General features: G+C 41.9%; 1 protein-coding gene across 1 annotated transcript in view; it reads left to right on the forward strand.

The window, feature by feature from the left end:
• Window positions 1–20117, forward strand: part of FAM120A (family with sequence similarity 120 member A) — a 129009-nt gene that overhangs the window by 96325 nt on the left and 12567 nt on the right. The window contains exons 11-14 of the mRNA XM_090274005.1: window positions 4269–4518; window positions 11960–12074; window positions 17101–17310; window positions 19847–20030. Of these exons, the coding sequence (XP_090130131.1) occupies window positions 4269–4518; window positions 11960–12074; window positions 17101–17310; window positions 19847–20030 (759 nt within the window). The remainder of the gene's footprint in view (window positions 1–4268; window positions 4519–11959; window positions 12075–17100; window positions 17311–19846; window positions 20031–20117) is intronic.

A 20117-nucleotide genomic window follows, 5' to 3' on the forward strand; every position in this document is an offset into this window, starting at 1 on the left:
AAAAATTCACTGAAGCCGAATGTAGCCTCTCACTACAACACCAGCTGGTACACTGATATAGATGGGTTCCTAGAACACTCACCTAGAAGGGGAAGCCTGTACCACAAGGGGCCTGCCCTCCAGGAGACAATTCTGGGTTGTTTTTTTTGGATACCCTCTCTTATTTCCTAAATTAGATTTGAGCCATTCTTGTCATAAATAGTGCAGCTAGGCATCAGAAATGCTTATAAGGTTGAGAGGAAGTTAATATATCTGATACATTCTTCAGAGCTGCAGTCTCCCTTGCCCCGTTCTGTGCTCCTGGTAGACACTAATGGCATGTCCCTACTAGGATTGAGCAATTCTTTCACAGGCATCAGCTGGCAGTCCTGTGTGCTAGTGTGTAGCAGCTCATCTGTAGCTGCTGAGGGCCATGTAGGATCTGAGCACACAGCTTCATGCCAGGTAAGTGTGGACACACTTTGGTCTCTGAGAGCTTCAGCTAGTGTGGACAGCTGCCTAGGGCAGCTTCAGGGAAGCCTCAAGTGGAGCAGACACTTGTGAGAGGCATCTCCGACCTCTACTTACCTTTGATGTAGATGTTACTTTGGAACATAAAGTATGAAGAGGTTTAAGCATTCTGAACCTGAGAATGAAAACCATCTCCCCCAAATTCATTTCTAGAATAAAAACACAAAAAATAAAATAATTGCTAAAAAAAATTAGTAGAAGCAAGATGGGTTTAATAAGAAAGTCTCTTGAGAAAACTCAAAGGAGACTCCTGACACTATAATCTGACTTTTTTAAGATTCAGGAAACTCATGCTTTGTGTGCATGTGTGTGTGTTGGGGGAGGAGGGAGAGAACCTAGATTAAGTAGTTCTACAACCAAAGATAAAATCTAATCAGTTCCTTTAAATAAATATTTGCCACCAAAATGAAGGTGTTACTTAGAAAAAAATAGATTTATGCATTTTTGCTTTTTCTTTTGGCATGAAAATGAACTTTGTGGAGCAACCAATAGAAACAGCAACTGGTTAATGGTTCATTTTGTAGGGCCACACTGAGTTGTGGGAGTTCTTCAGGAATGGGGGAGTGGTTAGATTGTGAGTCCAAGGACAGGGTATGCTGGATAATGAGATCTAATGAGTTTGTGCCTGGCACCTAACAATGATGGACACAAAGATATTTGTACTTTAATATACATGTATATCTCTGTTTTGACTTAATAGACTTTAAAAGAAGCATTTTAAGAATTTTAAGTTTTCTTTTAACATTTAAACACAAAAATATTAAAATGTAAGTGAAAGGGATTTTCCCAGTGACAAAACAGTAATTCTTTGGTAAGAGGGAGATTTTCTGTAACTACCTTGACTTATACCCCCTGTTCAGGCAGCTCCTGAGTGGTAGGTTCCTACAGAAGGGTGGCCCCAGCATTTCTCTGCAGCATGCGCCGTACCTGGCTACCTGGGGTATAATGTGCTCAGCTTGCTTTCCTGTTGCTCACACATGTGGGGTATCCAAATACCTCACTCCTGGCGATCTTCCTGACCTCTGAAGAGATTATTTAACTCTTACTTTGTTTAGACATGGAGTGGAGCTAGAGATGACCCAGCTAATCATTTAACTTTATCAGGATTTGGGTTCTTTGGTCTCTCAGCTGCTATAGGCATTATTTTAGAGAAAATGAGCCCCAGTGAGGTACTGTTCCTTGAAAAGAACTGAGGTGTGGAAGCTCTATCTCATTAGATTGAATCTCAGCACCCTCCTGTCTAATCTGGCAGCTCACTGGGTTCTGCTTTAGTCTGATTATTGTTCCTTATGAAATGCACACCCAAATTTTACCACTGGATTGTTAAGTTGGTGTGAAATTGTAACATACTTCTCTGCAATATGCCTTGTCTTCATTGCATCCCCCCATCATAGTTTTCCTTTAACTTATTTGGAAATTATGTGAAAGAATGTGCATATTTGTATATTTTAAGAATTAATGACACTAATAATGGTAAAACAACTGTGGATAAAAGTCATTTTTTTATGTTATATCAACTTAGAACTTCTTGCCTTTTTCACTTTGTTTTTAATTTTGCTGAATAGAATTACTGTATGCTGGCATCACCTGGGATTTCTTGACATGGACTATTGCTTCTGCTTGCAGCCTTGCTGGGCTTTTGGGGTCTGACTGTGTGGTAGTTTGCCCTTGCTAATCCTTAAAATAGAATTTAACATTTTGTTAAATTTGTTCAAGTAAGAGGTCCTTAAATAAAGTGGCTACCAAATGTGAATTCTTTTTCAAATCTAATTAGAAGTATTTATTTAGAAAAAGATTAGCTACATAAATTGGATTTTCCATGGATATCCATGATAATCACATACTTCTGTGAATTATACCAGTTATTACTAAAACTATTAATGGATTTTTATATTAAAACAAACTTTGTCTAACGTTTTTAAAATGTATTTTATTGATTATATTGTTACAACAGTTCCAATTTTCTCCCCTTTATTCCCCTCCACCCAGCATCTCCCTCCCCCAGCAATCCCCCCCAAGTCCATACCCATGGTTCATACATACAAGCTTTCCTGCTTCACCCTTTCATATATTCCTCTTCTTCTTCTTCTCTCTTTTTTTTTTTTTAGTAAATATGTGTTTAATTAATTATTTTAACAATAAAAAATAACTATCCCTCCCTCTCAGATATTGAGACCCTTTGTAATCTTATAAAGGACAATGTGTGAAGGTCTCAAGCTCCTCTAGCTGCTTCAAGCTGGACATGGTCGTCGTCCTACCTACCCTTGGGTCCAGAAATCCCTAATAAGAGGGGTTGTGGAGGGGAGGGTGGCCTTCCCACATGGGGAAGGATCGTGCAGACTCCAGGTTGGTTGGCTGTCTCTGGACAATGGCATGCTTGGTTTAACAGGCTGGCATCCTTGTTGTGTTCTGGGGGCAACAGATTTGGCAACAGGGTTAAAAGACATCATTCAATCCATAACTACTAGATGACAAAAGGCAGTGATTAATTTTTCAATATTCCACATTAGGGGGGAAAAAAAAGGAAAAAACAAAGAAAAAAAGGGCTTCCTTGGAGGAAAGTGTGCTAGGCACATTTCACCTGCCCAAAACCCTTTTGCCCATTATACTTAGTTTGGGCTGAGGGAAATAGTTTAGGATTTCCCCCCTCTCAGACCTCTGGGCTCTTTCTGTCCAAGCCATTAGGATAGAAAAGAGAAACCAGTTTTAAAGTGAAGCCCACAGACCACCCCATTCTTCACCAACCCAGCCATTTAGTTCAGCCAAACTGTTGAGTCTCAGGAGGCAGCGCTGCAGACAGGATTAAGTGAGGCTTATACGTACAGACAATCACTGAGGTAATGCGGTCATAGGCTTATGCCCTTTGAAAACAGAAAACACATGTTAATTTACGTAACATAACCCACAAACAAGTCTCTAAATCTGTAAGACTGTCTTATTGGGAAGACATCCAGTTGTAAGGCACTTGACATTCTACTTGCCTGCAACTTAAATATCTTTGATGATATCACAGGCATGGTTTAACTTTCAAGTGAAATCATTTTAAATGAAAAGAAACTTTTAAGACAGTTAGCTGCACTACTTTATAGTCTGCCACTGATCATTGTGATTTTCCTTGAATAATAATTTTTCTTCCTAAGATTACCCTTCTTGTCATTAAAGGGACTACATTAAGTCCATTTTTAATTTATCCTGTTCATTTGCATAAACACAACAAGAGCAGCAAATGATCACTTATGATCTTTAGTTCTGCTTTGCTGGAACTTACCCAAGGAATATTTAGGGTGACCTTCAGTCTGCTCTTCAGGGCACAGAAGCTGAGCCACATACCTGGCATTCATCCTTGCCTGTACACACCTGTCCTTTCCAAGTCTTTCTGGTTTTTCATTGTGCCTTAAGGTCCCTTTTAGCCATCTTTCAGGAAAACAACCTTCGTTCCTTCCCTGGAAAGATTGCTGTGGTAACATTTTTGATTTATACACATTAGTTATGTGGGGAAATAAAGTCATGATTTGATTGAGGAGGAATTTATTGGTGGCCTGACTGAAAATATAAATGAGTGCTTTAAGTGCCTAAAGTAAGAGAACAAATGTCTCAGACATATGGACTGGTGGACCAGTAGCTTGCTAACTAGAGGATGGATTGTTACATGAGACCTGACATCTTCAGGCTGTAATTACTAGAGCAGTTTGTTTTTGTTAGGCTTAAAGGAGCTGAGATGGGGCATAAATGGTTCTCCTTTGTTTTCATTCCTATAGTTTCACCGGTGATCATTAAGGAGTGGGCAGCTTATAAAGGGAAATCTCCACAAACTCCGGAACTGGTGGAAGCTCTTGCTTTCAGGGAGTGGACCTGTCCCAACCTGAAGAGGCTCTGGCTGGGGAAGGCAGTGGAGGACAAGAACCGCAGGATGAGAGCCTTCCTGGCCTGTATGAGGTCGGACACCCCAGCCATGCTCAACCCAGCCAGCGTGCCCACTCATCTCACGGTGCTGTGCTGTGTCCTACGGTAGGTGCAGCATGGCCACTCAGGCAGCTGCATGTCCTCCATTGGGTGCTTGTACAGATGCTTCTCAAAGATGTTTGTATGAAGTATGGAGCATAGGGAGGGTCGTGGGAGCTATTCTAGGTGAATTGTGTTTTTTTAATTAGTTCACATCCCCCCCAAAACTTCAGTGTTTATTTTAAATTGTGTATTTATTCTCACATGTTGAAACTTCACTTTCAAAGTACTCTTCATTTGATGCACTACACCTATCAAGACCTTTTTTCCACATCTCAAAACAGGTTTTGAACTCCTCAGTTTTGATATCTTTCAGTGCTTCTGCCATTTTTTGTTTCATGTATTTCACATCCACAAAATGTTTCCCTTTGAGGACTTTTTTCATTTGGGGAAACAAAAGAAGACTGCTTAGGTTGAGATCAGGTGAATAAGGGAGGGTGGGGTATGGGGGTCATGCTGTTTTTGGTCAAAAACTGCTGAAGACCCAGTGCAGTGTAGGCAGGTGCCCTTGTAAATCACCCATTATGAAATGGGCAAACATGTTAAAAGAGTCTTCAAAAAAAATTCACTGAAGCTGAACACAGCGTCTCACTACAATGCCAGCTGGTACACTGATACAGACGGGTTCCTATACTACAAGGGCCCAGCCCTCAGAATAAATTTCAGGATTTTCTTTAGGGTCCCCCTCGTATATTACAGAAATAGAGGCCATGTAAATGTGATGTGCATTTGAATTGATGCCATATAGCATGTTTAAAAAATAGGTATATTTGGCGAACATGCATTTTATGTAAATATGATTTTAAAGTTTATTTTTTAAATATTAAAGATTTTGAAGGCTATCGGGGAGGATTATATTATATAATGTTTGGGATTGTTCTGTAAGGGAAATGTGTCTCTTTTTCTCTTTCATTTGTTTTTAACCATATGTAAATCGGTACAGACTTGTGGTTATCTGGTTTATTCCTAGTGTTACATAACCTGCTGTAACCTTGTTTATTTAGTTGCTCATTGTTACAGCTCAGGCCTTGGGCGCTCATTCAGTGAGCTTCTGTGTCCTTGGTGCCCTGCAGCGTGTTCTTGCTTTTTTGGTACCACATGCTGCCTAGGCTTGTGTGTGTTTTCCCTGCCCTGGAACCTGCCTCTAAGAGGCCAGCGCCTGTCCTTGGGGAGAGTGATTGAAAACCCAGAACCGGTCACTGTGTGGTCCTAGGCGCTCCCAGCTGACGGGCCACAAATGCCTGTTGAAGACACTGCTCGGTGTTAATTGGAGTTGACATGCATACCTGAGTCAGGTTTATTAGGGGTTTTTTATTTGTTTTTTTAAGCAGTTTCACACTCAGGAAAAGTTGTAAATACAATAGAAAGAGCTTTTCTTTATTAACCCAGATACTTGAGTATGATTTTCTAACACAGACACTTCCGTATATAATCACAATATAGACATTGGAATCAGTCAACCTCCATACTTTATTTCGATCTTCATTTCAGAGTCCATTTCATACCCTCTCTTTGTGAAATCCCATTGGTTTGCAGAGGGCAGAGGCTGGTGGGGCGGCGCGGCTATCCCTTTGCTCATGATCCCATCCAGGGTGTGTGTCTGCGCTCTGACCACTTGGTAAAGGTGATGTCTGTGGGACATCTGCAACAAGACTGCTCTGGCCCCTTTATAACTAACCGTATTTCATGGGAGGCCTTTGAAACTGTAAACATTCAGTGTGAACTCATGGCTTCTATGTTCTTCAATGCCTTCTAGTCCCCTGCTATCAGCATTTAATTTGGCGCTTTGTCATCGACTGTTGGGCCAATAGGGGCCTGGTCAGGATGGCCTACCACAGTTGTCTTTGTCATTCTTTGAGCACTTCCTGACTTCTGCAGGTATTCTGACCTCACCTAGCCCCATTCTCCCCATAGCCCTGGCTCTTAGTGGTGGGAAAGGTATTGTTGGACATCAGGCCCTCCTGGTGTGTTTATAGGTACGTAGACACCCACAGGCTTGTGGACTTCTGTTTCTGGTGCCTCCAGCCTGCCCATTTCAGCTCTCTCCCCACATATGGGGCCTCTGACCCTCATTGACAGTAGAAGCGTGGGGCCAACTGCCCGCTAAGCCATGACCTGCCCTGCGCCGGACCCTCTTCCTCAGGTCCCTGATCCCCACGAGGTCTCACCTGGTTGCCTGAGAACAGAGGACAGAGCATTAGTCAGGTTTTTATTTCCTGAAGTTTCTTAAATTCAGACTTTAAGGCCAATAACTTACTTAGAAGCCTTTCGTTAATTAAATTGAGGTTTTCTAAAATGAGTATAGTGTCAGTTTCTTATCTTTGTCTCCATTGAGAATTAGCTAGTAAGAAAAACTAGTCCTTTATTTGGTTTTTGAATCTTCTGGTTTCCTCCAATGGAAAATTCATTTATGGACTTGTTTTTATCAATAGAAACCTTATATTGGCTGAAAATTTAAGACTAAGACCTAGAGTGCTATGAAATCAAATTAGCAATAATGAATTTGGTGACTTTGTATATCTCTTTCAAATTTAAAAATAATGTGTGCTCTTTAGTGGGGCAGCTGACTGTCTACCATATACCTTACTAGAAGAGCCTGCTGGACCCAGCTTATGGGGCTGCCCCTTGGACAGAGATGGCTGTGCATTAGTGCAGGGCAAGCTGCTGCAGTTGGGAGTGCAGCACTCACGTCTTTTCATGCCCCTTGGAGTATTGGCACCTTTATGTCCTCTCTACTTATGCATTTGGTCACATGGATCACTGGTTCTCGTGCCCACTCTCCTTTTCACATGTTTTAGTTCTTGTGAACCTTTCTCTGCCATTACCCCAGAAAAGACCTTCATAAAGTTTCCCTAGATTTCAGAACAGTCCTGGTCCCTGTTTTAAGACAGTGTTTATTATTGTTGTGTGTGTGTGGGGGGGGTTATTTAATACTTATTTTAGACCTTGAAAAGATTAATAAATGTAACTGATAATCTTAGGTCTGAATGAACCTCTTCCTCTGTTCATCTTGGTGGCATCAAGAAGCTACAATGAGTATGGTGCAGACCCCTGTACTTTGGCAGAAGCCAGATAAGGTGCTTGGTGTGAAGAGATTCATGTGCAGAGTGGGTGCCTGCGACCAGGGATGTTTTCACTTGGAAAGATTGTTTCAGATCCTTAGTGGGAGCAGCACATTGAGGTGGGGGGTGGGGGGCGGGGTGGGAGAAGATGAGGGATAGTGTCTCTCAGGACAAGTCCCCAGGATTTGGGGCTAGGACATCATGAATGTGTTGGTTCACTTGCACTAAGGGAATCTGTTCTACCTTCTGCATTTGGGGCCCTAGGATAGCAAGTGAAGGAGGACACCCTGCATGGCCTCTGGCTTGTCAGTGGTTATGGCCTTCTAAGAATATGGGGATGGGCTGAGTAGGAGGTCTGAAGTCTTGGGGTGAAGAGAGTGCCGGGCATGGGAGGAGGACTGGATGAGGACGAATAACAGGGTTGGTTACAGGATGAGTAATAAGAGCCTTTTGACAATGCACTGTGGGCTGAGATTGGCAGCCCAGTGGTTGTCTTCTGGAGAAACTGAAGGTCTGTAATAGGAGAGAGACTGTCAAGATCAGGCTCAGGCCAGAGATGGGGGGGTATGGGCAAAGGGCAAAACCTGCATCCTGGACAAGGTGAGGCCCTGCGGCATGACCCATGACCTTGATAGCTGAAGCAGGAGAAAGGTCAGTTATCCCAAGGACAGTCTGTCATCAGCAAAGACTTCTTTGTTTTTCATCTTTTCTTTTGTATAATTTCGAACTGAAAGACATTGTGAGATTAATACAAAGAGCTTGTGACTGTCTTTCACCAGGTTCCCCCCACCACCACCAATTAATGTTCTACTGCTGTTGCTTTTTCCTCCTCTTTGTGTGCAACAGTCCTCAATGCCTTGAATGTAAGTTGTGGGTACGATGTTCCTTTACCCTGAGCTCTTCCGTTTGTGTTTCCTGAAAAACAAGGACATTATCAAAATCAGAAAAATAATACTGATACACCTTCCATACAGATCTCACTCAGATTTCGCCATTTGTTCCAATAACATCCTTTATTGGCAACAGAAAATATTGGCTTATGTTTGTATTCAGCTGCCATATCTCCTACAATCTCAACTGCCTCTCTCCTTTTTCTGGGTTGATGCAGAGAAGTTTCTGAAAAGTGAGCCCTGGTGTTCTGCACACCCTGGGTCTGTAAACAGTCATCTCAGATGCACATGAACAAATGGAAACAGTGTTGACACCCATGTGGCAGCCCCCAGCATCAGTTTGTCAAATTCTGGGGAGGCTGCTTCTCTGTCTAGGTTTGGCTATGTTCCTTTAGGGTGAGATTCCGTTTCTGCGTCTGGGACAGGTACACCCCAGCAGGAGCCAGCGTCTGAGCAGATGTTTGGAACGAGGGTGAAGTGAGTGTTCAGAACAGAACAGAAGTGGCCTTTCCTGGGGTGCAGCCCAGAAATATAAATGAGGTCCTTTCCCAAGAAAGCTCACGTTCTCCCAAGGGGACAGACTGGATTATGTTTTGGAAGAACCTAAATCAATAAATAAAATAAGGTAATGGAGGGCTTGAGCCCTGAACAAGACTGAAGAGAACTAGTAGAGCCTGTTCCAATACCCAAGGAGCACAGCCGGGGTCCAGCTCCTCCTCTGTGTGGCAGAGGCAGATAGCATTATTCCGCAGGAGATGCAGGGACCTGCTTCTGCCCCGGCTCCCAGCTCCTGGCTCCCGGCTCCCAGCTCCCGGCTCCCGGCTCCTGGCCCCCGGCTCCCAGCTCCCAGCTCCCGGCTCCCGGCTCCCGGCTCCCGGCTCCCGGCTCCCGGCTCCCGGCTCTCGGCTCCCGGCTCTCGGCTCCCGGCTCTTAGCTCCCAGCTCTCGGCTCCCGGCTCTTGGCTCCCGGCTCTCGGCTCCTGCACTTCTAAAGGGCAGTGAGAGTAGAGAAGAGTGAGAAAAGGGGGACCACAGATAACCCTCACACCTCCATGGTAGGAAACTTGAGGCCCTAGAAGACATGGAAGAGAATGTCTAGAGAAAACTGAATGATGTAAAAGGGGCTGAGAATGCTGTCAGTGCGCAGCTAGGAGTAGTGTGGACATGAGATAACCATGGGGATAATTGTTAGCTCCAGCGGGGGTGCCATTGTGTTTATGCTTTTTAACTTGTGTTTATGTACCTGCATATTTTTATGTGCATTTCATACCCTTTCTGCATCCAGAAAGGCTTTCCCAGGACTTACAGTGAGAAAGAAGTAAGTGGTAACTTTGTTAAAATGTGAAGCCCTGGCTGCTGTGGCTCAGGGGATTGAGCCTTGGCCTGTGAGCCAAATGTTGCTGGTTCAATTCCCAGTCAGGACACATGACTAGGTTGCACGTCAGGTCCCCAGTTGGGGGCGCGAGTGAGAGGCAACCACACAGTGATGTTTCTCTTCCTCTCTTTGTCCTTTCCCCTCTCTCTAAAAATAAATAAATAAACAAACAAACAAATAATTTTTTTAAAAATGTGGCAGGAAGCCAAATGGAGGAAATAGCTGGTATTCTAACCAAATAGACTATTTGTTGCTGCAGGTAAACTGAGTGCTGGGAGTCTTTGCTGCCAGGAAAACCAGGAAAGCTCTTGAGAAAAACAACCTGTCCTCAAGAAATTTTTTATTTTTCTAATTCATAATTTTTCAAGTAACATCTAGCCAAGGGCTAGGGAGTTGGGGGAGTTAGTGTTTCATAGGTTTGAGATGCAAAGAGTTGTGGTGATGGCTGCACAGCACTGAATATACTTAATGCCACTGTATTGTCCACTTAAAAATGGTTAAAATGGTAAATTTTATGTTGTGTATTTTATCACAGCTTTTTAAAAATAAGAAATAAAAATAAAAGGGATATATACTGTGAATACTTAGGCAAAGAACATTGTATATTGAGCACAGTCTTTTCCACAATAGTTTTTTCAGACAGAAGTGGGGGGACTTTCTCCATATTTGCTGTTTTTTGCATCAAGCCCCGATTAAAACTCAGTGAGACCATTATATTTAAGATTCATGCCACTCAAACAGTTGCAAAGGATGTTATTTTGTCATTGCAAATACTGACAGTTTAATGAAATAAAACTTTTACAGAGATTTAACGTCCACTGTTCATTTGCCTTGAAATTCATTTCCTTCCTACTACAGCTTTATAATTTTACCATGAAGTGTATAAGCTCTGTGCTTCCATTTCCCCATCTCACAAATGGGGCATTGATGTTTCCTTCTCAGAGTTTCTGCATGTGAAGAGCCAGTGTGTATAAATGTTTACAGCAATGCCTGGCACCTAGTGAGCATTGCTGGGGTTTTTATTGAAAATACTTCTCTTAATCAGCTAGATGGACCCTCTTCCTTCACCCATTAGTTCATGTTCCTGTGGATGAATACTAATTATTATAAAAAAGCAACAGGGCTTTACACCAATTCTAATTCTCATTTTTGTTGATCTAGACTTTAAGAACTTCTTCAGCAGACAGGATTGGAAAAAGCTTTGTGAGGCATGTCATACCAGAGATGACATGAATCTATCACCAGAAGTTATTTTTAGTGATCAGCTGGCAACTTGATTAGGTCATCCCTCAATTTTGCTGGATGCTGAGTATTAGGAACTGTTGGACTTGAACAGGACTTGTAAGCAAGCTCTTAGTGGTTTAGTCCCTCATGCTCTCACCCCAAACACTGTTTGTGGTTGTACCTTTGCTTAGTGCCCTAGGGCTGTCACCGGGGTCATGCTCATGGCAAGGTGAATAAGGGGAAGAGGATTGGTGGAAAAAAAGGTAACATGGGCACTTGGTGGTTCTCAAGCAGATTTAGAAGTTGATTTCCCCTCAGCTGCTCACACCAGGTGGTGCCCCGTAAGTTTGTGGTCCTGGAGACTCTAGGCACTCATTCTGAGGATTGCAGCTTTAATTCTTTTCCTGGGGTTCCTTTCCACTTCGTCCCTGTACACTGACTTGCCAGCTAGAGCCCCTTGTGCAGGTGGCTCACACAACACTCACTTTTCATCAAGGGATTTCTTATTTGAGCCTAGGGTCTACCTCCTGGGTATCCTGTCTTTAAAAGATTAAAATAGATAAATCATATATATTTGATACATATAATGCATTTTCAGGATTTAAACACTTCGCAAGAGTGAACTTGTATCAAAAATCACCAGCCAGCTGGTTTGTAGTACATATAAGTTTAAAGTGCTGTTTTTAATTACTCTAAAATACTGATTGGCCCAGGTGATGATTGGGTTTTTATAATTGGCATCATCTAATGAAAACAGAAGAGCTGGGTAAGAAATCTGTATAAGCCTCCTTAACTGTGTCACCAGAGTCTCCTTATAACCTGAACACCAGATTATACATGTGACTGGTGATTACTGCATCCTAATTTCAGGCCCTCTCTATCTGTCCACCCTTGCAGGTATATGGTACAGTGGCCTGGAGCACGGATATTGCGTCGTCAGGAGCTGGATGCCTTCCTGGCTCAGGCGTTGTCCCCCAAACTCTATGAGCCTGATCAGCTGCAGGAGCTCAAGGTAACTGGCATCTCCTTCCTTATCCTGGAGCCTTGCTCTGGAGCTCAAGGGACAGCTCAGCTCACCTCACCTGGCAGCTTGCTCAGTACATGAAACTAGTAATGCTAAGGATGAGAATTTGGGAGCCTTCAGGGCTAAGGGAATATCTTTCCCAGTTATTGAAATGGTCATGTCTACTTTTGGGTGTTTATTCTTGTTTTTCACATCAGGAAATAAACTTACCTTTCATTTCAGGTGGGGATCCCAAATCCTGGGAGGGCTTGCTCTAAAGAATTTTCTAACATCTGGTCAGGATCTTTTTCTTATTTCGTTCTGTTGTTCCTAATTACAACATCCATTTTCTCTAAAAAAAAATAGTCTTTGTCCTCCTAGTATTGTAAATCCCTTTTAAAAAACCACTTGAAGAACGTTATACCATCATTCCTATGCCCTTTTAGTCAGCATTTAACATCATATTCCTTTTAATTTTCCCTTCAGTAATTCTTTTTATTCTTTGTTTTTACAATATTAATTTTCTCCACGTTGTCACCTGATTTTTTCAGTGTGCTTATCTTTTCAGTGCACTTTTATTAGTTGCTGTGTTCGCATGGCTATGCTTGCTTTCTAATTTCCACACTAAATTTTAGAAAATTCAAGATTTTCAGAGTTAGCCTAATTTAGTGAATCTGCCTTTTCTTTTTAATGCATAGGGTTTTGGTTTTTCCTTTGCTGTTGGTTATTTATTTATTTTACAAAATTTTGTTTGTATCAAGTCATCGCTTTTGACAAAGTCACCTTCACTTTTAGATCTTTTTGCCATCCTTTGTGAAGGTGTTCTTTCCAAGTTTTAGGCTTACTTTATAGATTTTTAGAAGTCTACAGTTGGGACTCAGTAAACTTCTGGTTTCCCCTAAATTATTGAGTTAAATTCAGTAATTTTGTGTTGAGTGCCCCTCGACTGGAGAGCTCATGTCATTTGTGGTCACCTTAGGCTTCTGGTGACTTTGAAACAAACTAAATAAGACAATATAATTTAGGATAATCTGCCTCAAATTATATTCTTTACTGTGTAGATTAAGCTTTTCTATTAGACAGAAATTATTATTTTTAATGGTTTTGAATTTAAGTTTTTGTTTTAGACTGTGTGGCCGGGTGTCCCTGAGAGGCTGTACTAAGCACAGGCTTTCCCTCCTGTGTCCTAGAGTGTGGTGCCATCACCACCGTCTTCATCACCAGACTGTGTCAGGGGTGTTGTAAATACTTTTACCAGAGTGTGGTGCCATCCCTCTACCTCTACTTCCTGTTTCTCTTATTTAGATTATTACATCAGTATTGACATCCCAGTTCTGAAAATCAGACCGCCAGGTATCAGGTATGCCCACCAAGCCTTATTTACCATCAAGTTGCTTTTACTCAAAGTTCATCTTTTCTCCCATATCCTTTTCATTTTTGGATCAACACATAGGATATAACTTTTGAAAGATAGTCGCACTCTAAGCTTTCATTTGGGTTCTTTTGAAGTCTTAGTGATTTCATGGTTTTTTCCTGATTCTTCATCTAAAGTTAGGCATTTCTAGAGCTGTGTTAGAAAGTGCAGGTCCTTCAGGCCCATCCCTGTCCCTTTGACTCTTATGGTCTGGAGGTCTGTGTTCCCTTCACCAAGGGCAACCTGCACGTTAGCACTCTGTTCATGAGTAGCCTAGATTCTGAAACAACTGAAAGAAAAAAGAACAGCTTTCCTTGGGAGAAGAAGTAGTTGGTTTTTTTAAGATTAAAGATCCTCTCAGCTATCAGATTGAGAACTAATAGGAATAATCATTATTTAAGTGCTACAAAAATTGTTGAACTGAGAGAGGGTCCCAAATTTCAGTGATAGAAAAGTAAATTTTAAAACTACTTTTTCATTTAACCATTAAAACTTGTTTTGATATATTAAAATCAGTGACAGTGTTTTCCTATAAAAAACCATTTCACTGTGTAGGATATAGTCAACTCTTGATATTTGGTGTTGTTTTAGGGGCCATTATCCAGTTTGTGGATTGCCCAGACCCTGTTTTTCTTCTCCCACTTCTGCCGATAAGCTTTGAGAATAAAAGGGAAAAGAGAAAGAAAAGACCCAATTTTGACAGTTTAGCCTCTGGTTGACTTCTCTGGTGGGAGGTTTGGTGGGGAAATATGTTGAAACCATTAGTTAAAATGACTTTATAATAGTTTCGTCTGGTCTGTGCTCTGTCCACCCACTGCAACCATGAGTGTTCTGTGTGGCTCATTGAGGACCAGGGACAGTGACTGACACCCTCACTTTGCTCTGGTATATTAGGTACTTCTCCTAGGTTCCCAGTGTGAACTTAATTACTAAGGTAGAATCAGCACTGACACTGTGGGTGGGTAAAAGATGAGGAGAAGGACCTTTGTACAGATTTAATTTTTGTCCAGTTTCTTTCTCCTTGCTCTTGACATCTCTGTAATTGTCTTACATTCTTCTAACAGTTTCACCTGCTGAGTGCAAAATATAAAGATGGAAAGTGAAGAGATTTCAAGATAGTGTTATGGGCTGTAGCATGTCTGGTACCTGTAGCAGTTATTGTTCATGTGGGTAAATAGGGCAAGTCTCAGTAAGAGTGCCGCCCAGTAATTACAAGTCAGACAAAGTCATTTTACTGGAATTTGGTTCTTGAGCTAATTGGGCAGAGATTAAATTCCATATTTGTATTTCCTATAAAGTCAGAAAATTTTGTCAGTATTTCTCTAGTTGAGGAGCTTTGAATAATGTTGAATATTTTATCCTACTTGGTATAAGAAAATGAGGTTGGCGTGTGAATATTTTGGCCATTTCTGTGGTTAAGGGTTCATATTCTGGTGTTACCAGTTACCAGTATTGTTACTTTGAGCTCTCTGTGACTCAGTCTCTTCATTTATTAAATGGAGTACTAAGAGCAGTACCTATATTATACAATTGTTGAGATGTAAATGAAAGGATATATGTAAAAATACTTAGTGTGGTGTCTGATAAATATTTATTAAGTTATCCATAAATATTAGACAATGTTCTTTGTATAATTAATATTTAGGGAGAGAAATATAAGCTGCTATGTAATTTTGAAAATTATCTTATGAAGCCAAATCTACAAGCAGTTGAGATTTTAGTCCCATTATTTAGACAACTTTTATTTTAAGAATTTTTCTCTGTCAAATTGATGATAGTTGTTATTACTGAAACTAAGTGACTTGAAAATAATTTTTTAAACCTGTAAAAACAACTCCTCAACTAATGGTGAGGCTATTTCAGATAAGAAATGTGTGTGGATAACAAAGGCTTCTTCATTCCTCTCATCAGCTCATAAGGAGATTACTCTTTCTAACTAGGGTACTTTTGTGCTCCACACACCGGCTATTCTTTCTTAGCTTCGGCACTCAAATAGCCACCTACCCACAGCAGTTCTGAGCTTATTAGAGAAGTAAGGGTTTGTTGTCCACATGACCGACACCACCAGTGACTAAGAAATGAGAGCAGCAGTATGCTTCCAGAGACTGCTGCTGGCACGCACCTGTCACAGCTTTGATAGTGAGCAGACTTTAGGGCAGCACCAGCACCATGGCTGCTTCTCCCTCAACCTGACCAGGCCCAGAGGCCAGGGTGGCAATGAGAGCATGGCTGGAGGCAAGGCTGCTGCTGTGCCACATTCCCACAGTGTCAGCTTTCAGGGAGTAGAACCTCCCTCTTGATACCTCTTGAGACTCTCAGAGAAGGCAGTTTCTACCTCCTATCTGCCCTCCCTTTCTTCTTATGAATACAGAAATGCATCTCATTCCATCACCCTAACCCCACCTGCCCTCAACTAAACATGCTTTGTTCCCATTTCCAATGTTGCATGGGAGAAGCAGGAGCCAGCATGGTGGGCCAGGTGGGGTGGACAGACTTCTCCAGGCTCAGGAAGTTCTGAACTGCATTGACTTAAAATTTATTTAAAAAAAAAATAGGTTGGAAAATACTGTGTTAGCTGATAATGGGGACTGATAGCACAAAATAACAGATGCTCATAAACTCATCAATATTTGGCACTAGAATGATATGTATATTTTTTTCCTCTTTAATGAAAATTCAGTTTACCTGCCACAGTTAGGAATTGCTTAGGTTGATACCCATAAAGATAACATTCTTGAGACTCTATCACCTTAGAAAATAAGCATGCCAGATGGGAAGACAGAAACCAGGACAGCTAAAACTCAGTCCCGGATAATCCACAAACTAGGTCCTTCACAGACAGATAATCAAGAGTTGACTGTATTTGTCAGTGTTTCTTATCCCGTGTATCAGATGCTAAGAGAGAGAGAGAGCTATGTGCACACAGGAGAGCTCCCAGCACTAATGACCAAGTGAAAGGACCAGGGAGACCGTCTGTAGATTCTGATAGTCTGCATGGTTCAGATACAGTGTTTTTGTTATTGTGTTCTTTCATTTATAAGCTATCCATTTCTCCTAAAACATTTTGACAGTCTCATTAATAAGTTGCTATCTAAAACATTAACATATAAAATAATGTAAAAAAAGTACAAGTTTTAGAATGAAGTTATACCAAGTAATTTTTTAATATAACTTTTTAAAATGCATAATCTTATTAGAATGTTCCTTTTTACAGTCTTTCTGTACCAGTGTATAGAATCTGAAGTGTAAAGTTTATTTCATAAGTGAATTATGGGTTTCTTAACTGCTAAGAAGACTATTAATAATTCGTTATCTTATCATGTGTTAGCCTTAAATATATTATTACTTTATGCTTGTATTATACGTCACACATTTCAAACTGAACTATTGTATTTTAGTATGTTTATAAAACAGTCTCTTAAATTTAAATTTGTTAAATAACAGAAAGAGTCTTTGTGTTGGAACAGGCCAGTGCTAAGTCACTGTATGGTGTTAACAGGTCTGCTTAGGGTGTCTGGGTGAGGGGTATCCTCGTTAACCATGAGAGCTGTAGTGAGATGTTGCGAGAACTTCGTAATGCAGTATGCTTACTCCATAGAAATCACTCTTTTCCATTTAAAGATTGAGAACCTCGACCCTCGAGGCATTCAACTGTCAGCTCTCTTCATGAGTGGTGTGGACATGGCCCTATTTGCAAACGACGCGTGTGGCCAGCCTGTGCCCTGGGAACATTGCTGTCCTTGGATGTATTTTGATGGGAAGCTCTTCCAGTCCAAGCTCCTCAAAGCAAGCCGGGAAAAGACCCCACTCATCGACCTCTGTGATGGTCAGGTCAGTTGCAAGGATGCAGGCTGGTGGAGGTGGGGAGGAGTGACTGGCCACCTTTAACCAGAGGGAAATAGTGCTCACTGGCTAATCGGTCATCTTCAATACCAAATTTGTAATGACCTGGTGTAACAGGATTCTGTTTTAGATTGGGGCCCAGCCAATGTGTGAATGAATGTCAGTTCAGTGCCCATGTGAGATGAGCTCTAGATACACAGTACACTTGACTCTCATTAATCACTGCAATTCGTCGTCGTCGTCGGCAGCCGTCCGTCTCGAGAGACGATGGTGTAGCTTCTTAAGAGTCTATCTGCACCGCCGAGAATGGCTGTGCAGTCCGACTCGGGAGTGACACGGTATCTGTCTCCTCCCGTGTTGAATCGACATCTTGCGATGACGCTGGAGTGTCCTCTCCAGTGAAGCTGAGGCTACAGAGCCTGGGCAGGGTGATATGGAGGGTCTGCTGTTGCCCATGCAGCAGACCCCCCCCTCTCTTCGCAGCTGAAGGGTCCAAGGGAAAGACGGAGTCAATACAGCTTGGCTTCAGGTGCGCCGCAGGAGTTGCCGGTGTTGACTACAACGTCAAACCGCCTTAGGGACTCCGGCTCCGGATTTTCTGTCGGGGTTTACTCCCTTAGCCTTTCCCCTGAAGAGGTATGCCGCAAGGCAGCGGAGGTTTTTTGGAGTCAGAGTTTTCCTTCTCTGATGTGCCCTGACTGGAAGATCGAACCAGCGACACTTAGCTCGCAGGCCGACGCTCAATCCACTGAGCCAAACCAGCCAGCGGTTTTTAATAGGTAGAAATTACAGTATGTAAAAATAACATAGAAGGGTTGTTCTAGATTGAGACTAAAGACACTTCATAATCAAATGCAATGTGTGAACCTAGGTTGCATCCTGGAGGTGCGGTACAGGGGAGAGGGCTTATAAAAAACCTAATTGCATGTAAATTACACCTTAATAAAGCTGATTTTGCCCTAAGTAGTGTGGCTCAGAGGATTGAGTGCTGGCCTGTGAATTGGAAGGTCGCTGGTTCAATTCCCAGTCAGGGCACAGGCCTGGGTTGGGGGCCAGGTCCCCAGTTGGAGGCAATTATGTTCTATGAATTTGCCTCAGACATTGAATTAACAGATATTGAACCTTGCCTCTTAGGGGGAATACAAGGTTAGGTTCCTGCAGTCCTCCAGTCACAACATCTTTGTCAACTGATCAACATATAACCTTATTTGTCTGCATTTCTGTTTGAAGACATTTTAAAGAATATATACATATTGTCAGTTTGCTCACCTTGAACTTGGGGGCCAGCGGTGCTCAACTCAGCCTGAACAAAGTGAATGTAACACATTTTCTCCATCACAGCCTGGCAGTTAGGAATGCAGCACTCAGCACTGCACTTGGGGCCATCTCAAACAGCAGTCACAAAAGTTTTAAAAATGGCTCTAAGTAGACAGTGAATAGCACACTTGTTTACAGTATAAAAACTGAAACAAAAGGCATAGCATCACCTTCTTAAGTGTTCCCTGCTCTACACATGTCTATGAATGACCATGAGAATGCCACGGTACTGATTTAAGAGTTATAAATACATTTTAGCAAGTAGGTGAATTCAAAAATGGGAAGCTTATAAATTGCGAGGATTGGCTGCTTTTTTAAAATCCTGGTTTAAAAATAAAGTGAAGTAGGTTATCAGGTTATTTTGTCTCATTGCCTAAAAGAGACTCAAATTAGCTTCAAGCCTTTAAACCTTAAACTACAAAACATGCAATCTCTAAGGACTGATTTATTATAGAATAAGCAGATTTTCGGATTCTCTGGTTAAAGACTGGTTGTTTACAAGACACTTCGGTTGAATATTTTGGACATTAGATGAGCGTTGTTCAGGCTGAGTTATAGTGCTCCTGACCCTGAGTTCAATGGAATTTGACACAACACAAGTTGTATAATCTACATTTGTGCAAGTTATGTTGTTTTTCGTGATGTAATTAACATAAAATGACAAAATAGTCATCTCATGGGCAGCCTCACAGACAGGTCAGATCTCGTCCTGAAGAGAGAGCTCCAGGCTCCCCTTAGGAAGCATCTATCATTCAGTGCCTCAGTTTGCTTTCTACAAAATGCAGTGAATGCCTGACCTAATAATAAATCAACAGGGATATGAACTAGGCATCATCTACCCTGTGGTGCATGAATGGAAAGAAGGAAAACTGGGTGAGATCTATCTTGACTTAGCCATTGATTTTGAGAACCAAATTCAGTTTCAGTAATAACTTTTAGAATAAATGGTTCTCACCTGAAGATATGCTCAGGCAGTAGGAATTCATGTTTGTGTATGAGATTAAGAGGTATCTTGATTTTTTTTTTTGCATTTTTGTTCCTGCAGTCATGTTTGCATTCTGCAAACAAGTACTGCTGAGCAGGCTGTGACAATTTACAGATAAATAACTAGACATGGCATAGCAGCCTGTGTCATTTCTTTTCTCTTCATTCCAATTCAGCTGAAGCCTTGTGAATCACATTTCACATACTTGTGCTTGACTTGCAGGCTGAGCAAGCTGCCAAGGTAGAAAAGATGCGGCAGAGCATCCTGGAAGGGCTGAACTTCTCCCGGCAGAGCCTCCCACTCCCCTTCCCACCACCCTCCGCACTGCCTTTCTACCCAACTTCTGTGTACCCGCGGCACTTTGGGCCTGTCCCCCCAGCTCAGGGCCGAGGGCGGGGCTTCGCAGGTGAGTATGCCCATCACCACAGGTAGGGCCTTGCTAGTGTGGGAAGACAGATGCGCATGCAGGCCTTAGTAGTCCATATCTTGCCAC

Source organism: Furipterus horrens, unplaced genomic scaffold, assembly GCF_987537825.1.
Source record: "Furipterus horrens unplaced genomic scaffold, mFurHor1.1.pri manual_scaffold_4, whole genome shotgun sequence".
Taxonomy (NCBI): Eukaryota; Metazoa; Chordata; class Mammalia; order Chiroptera; family Furipteridae; genus Furipterus; species Furipterus horrens.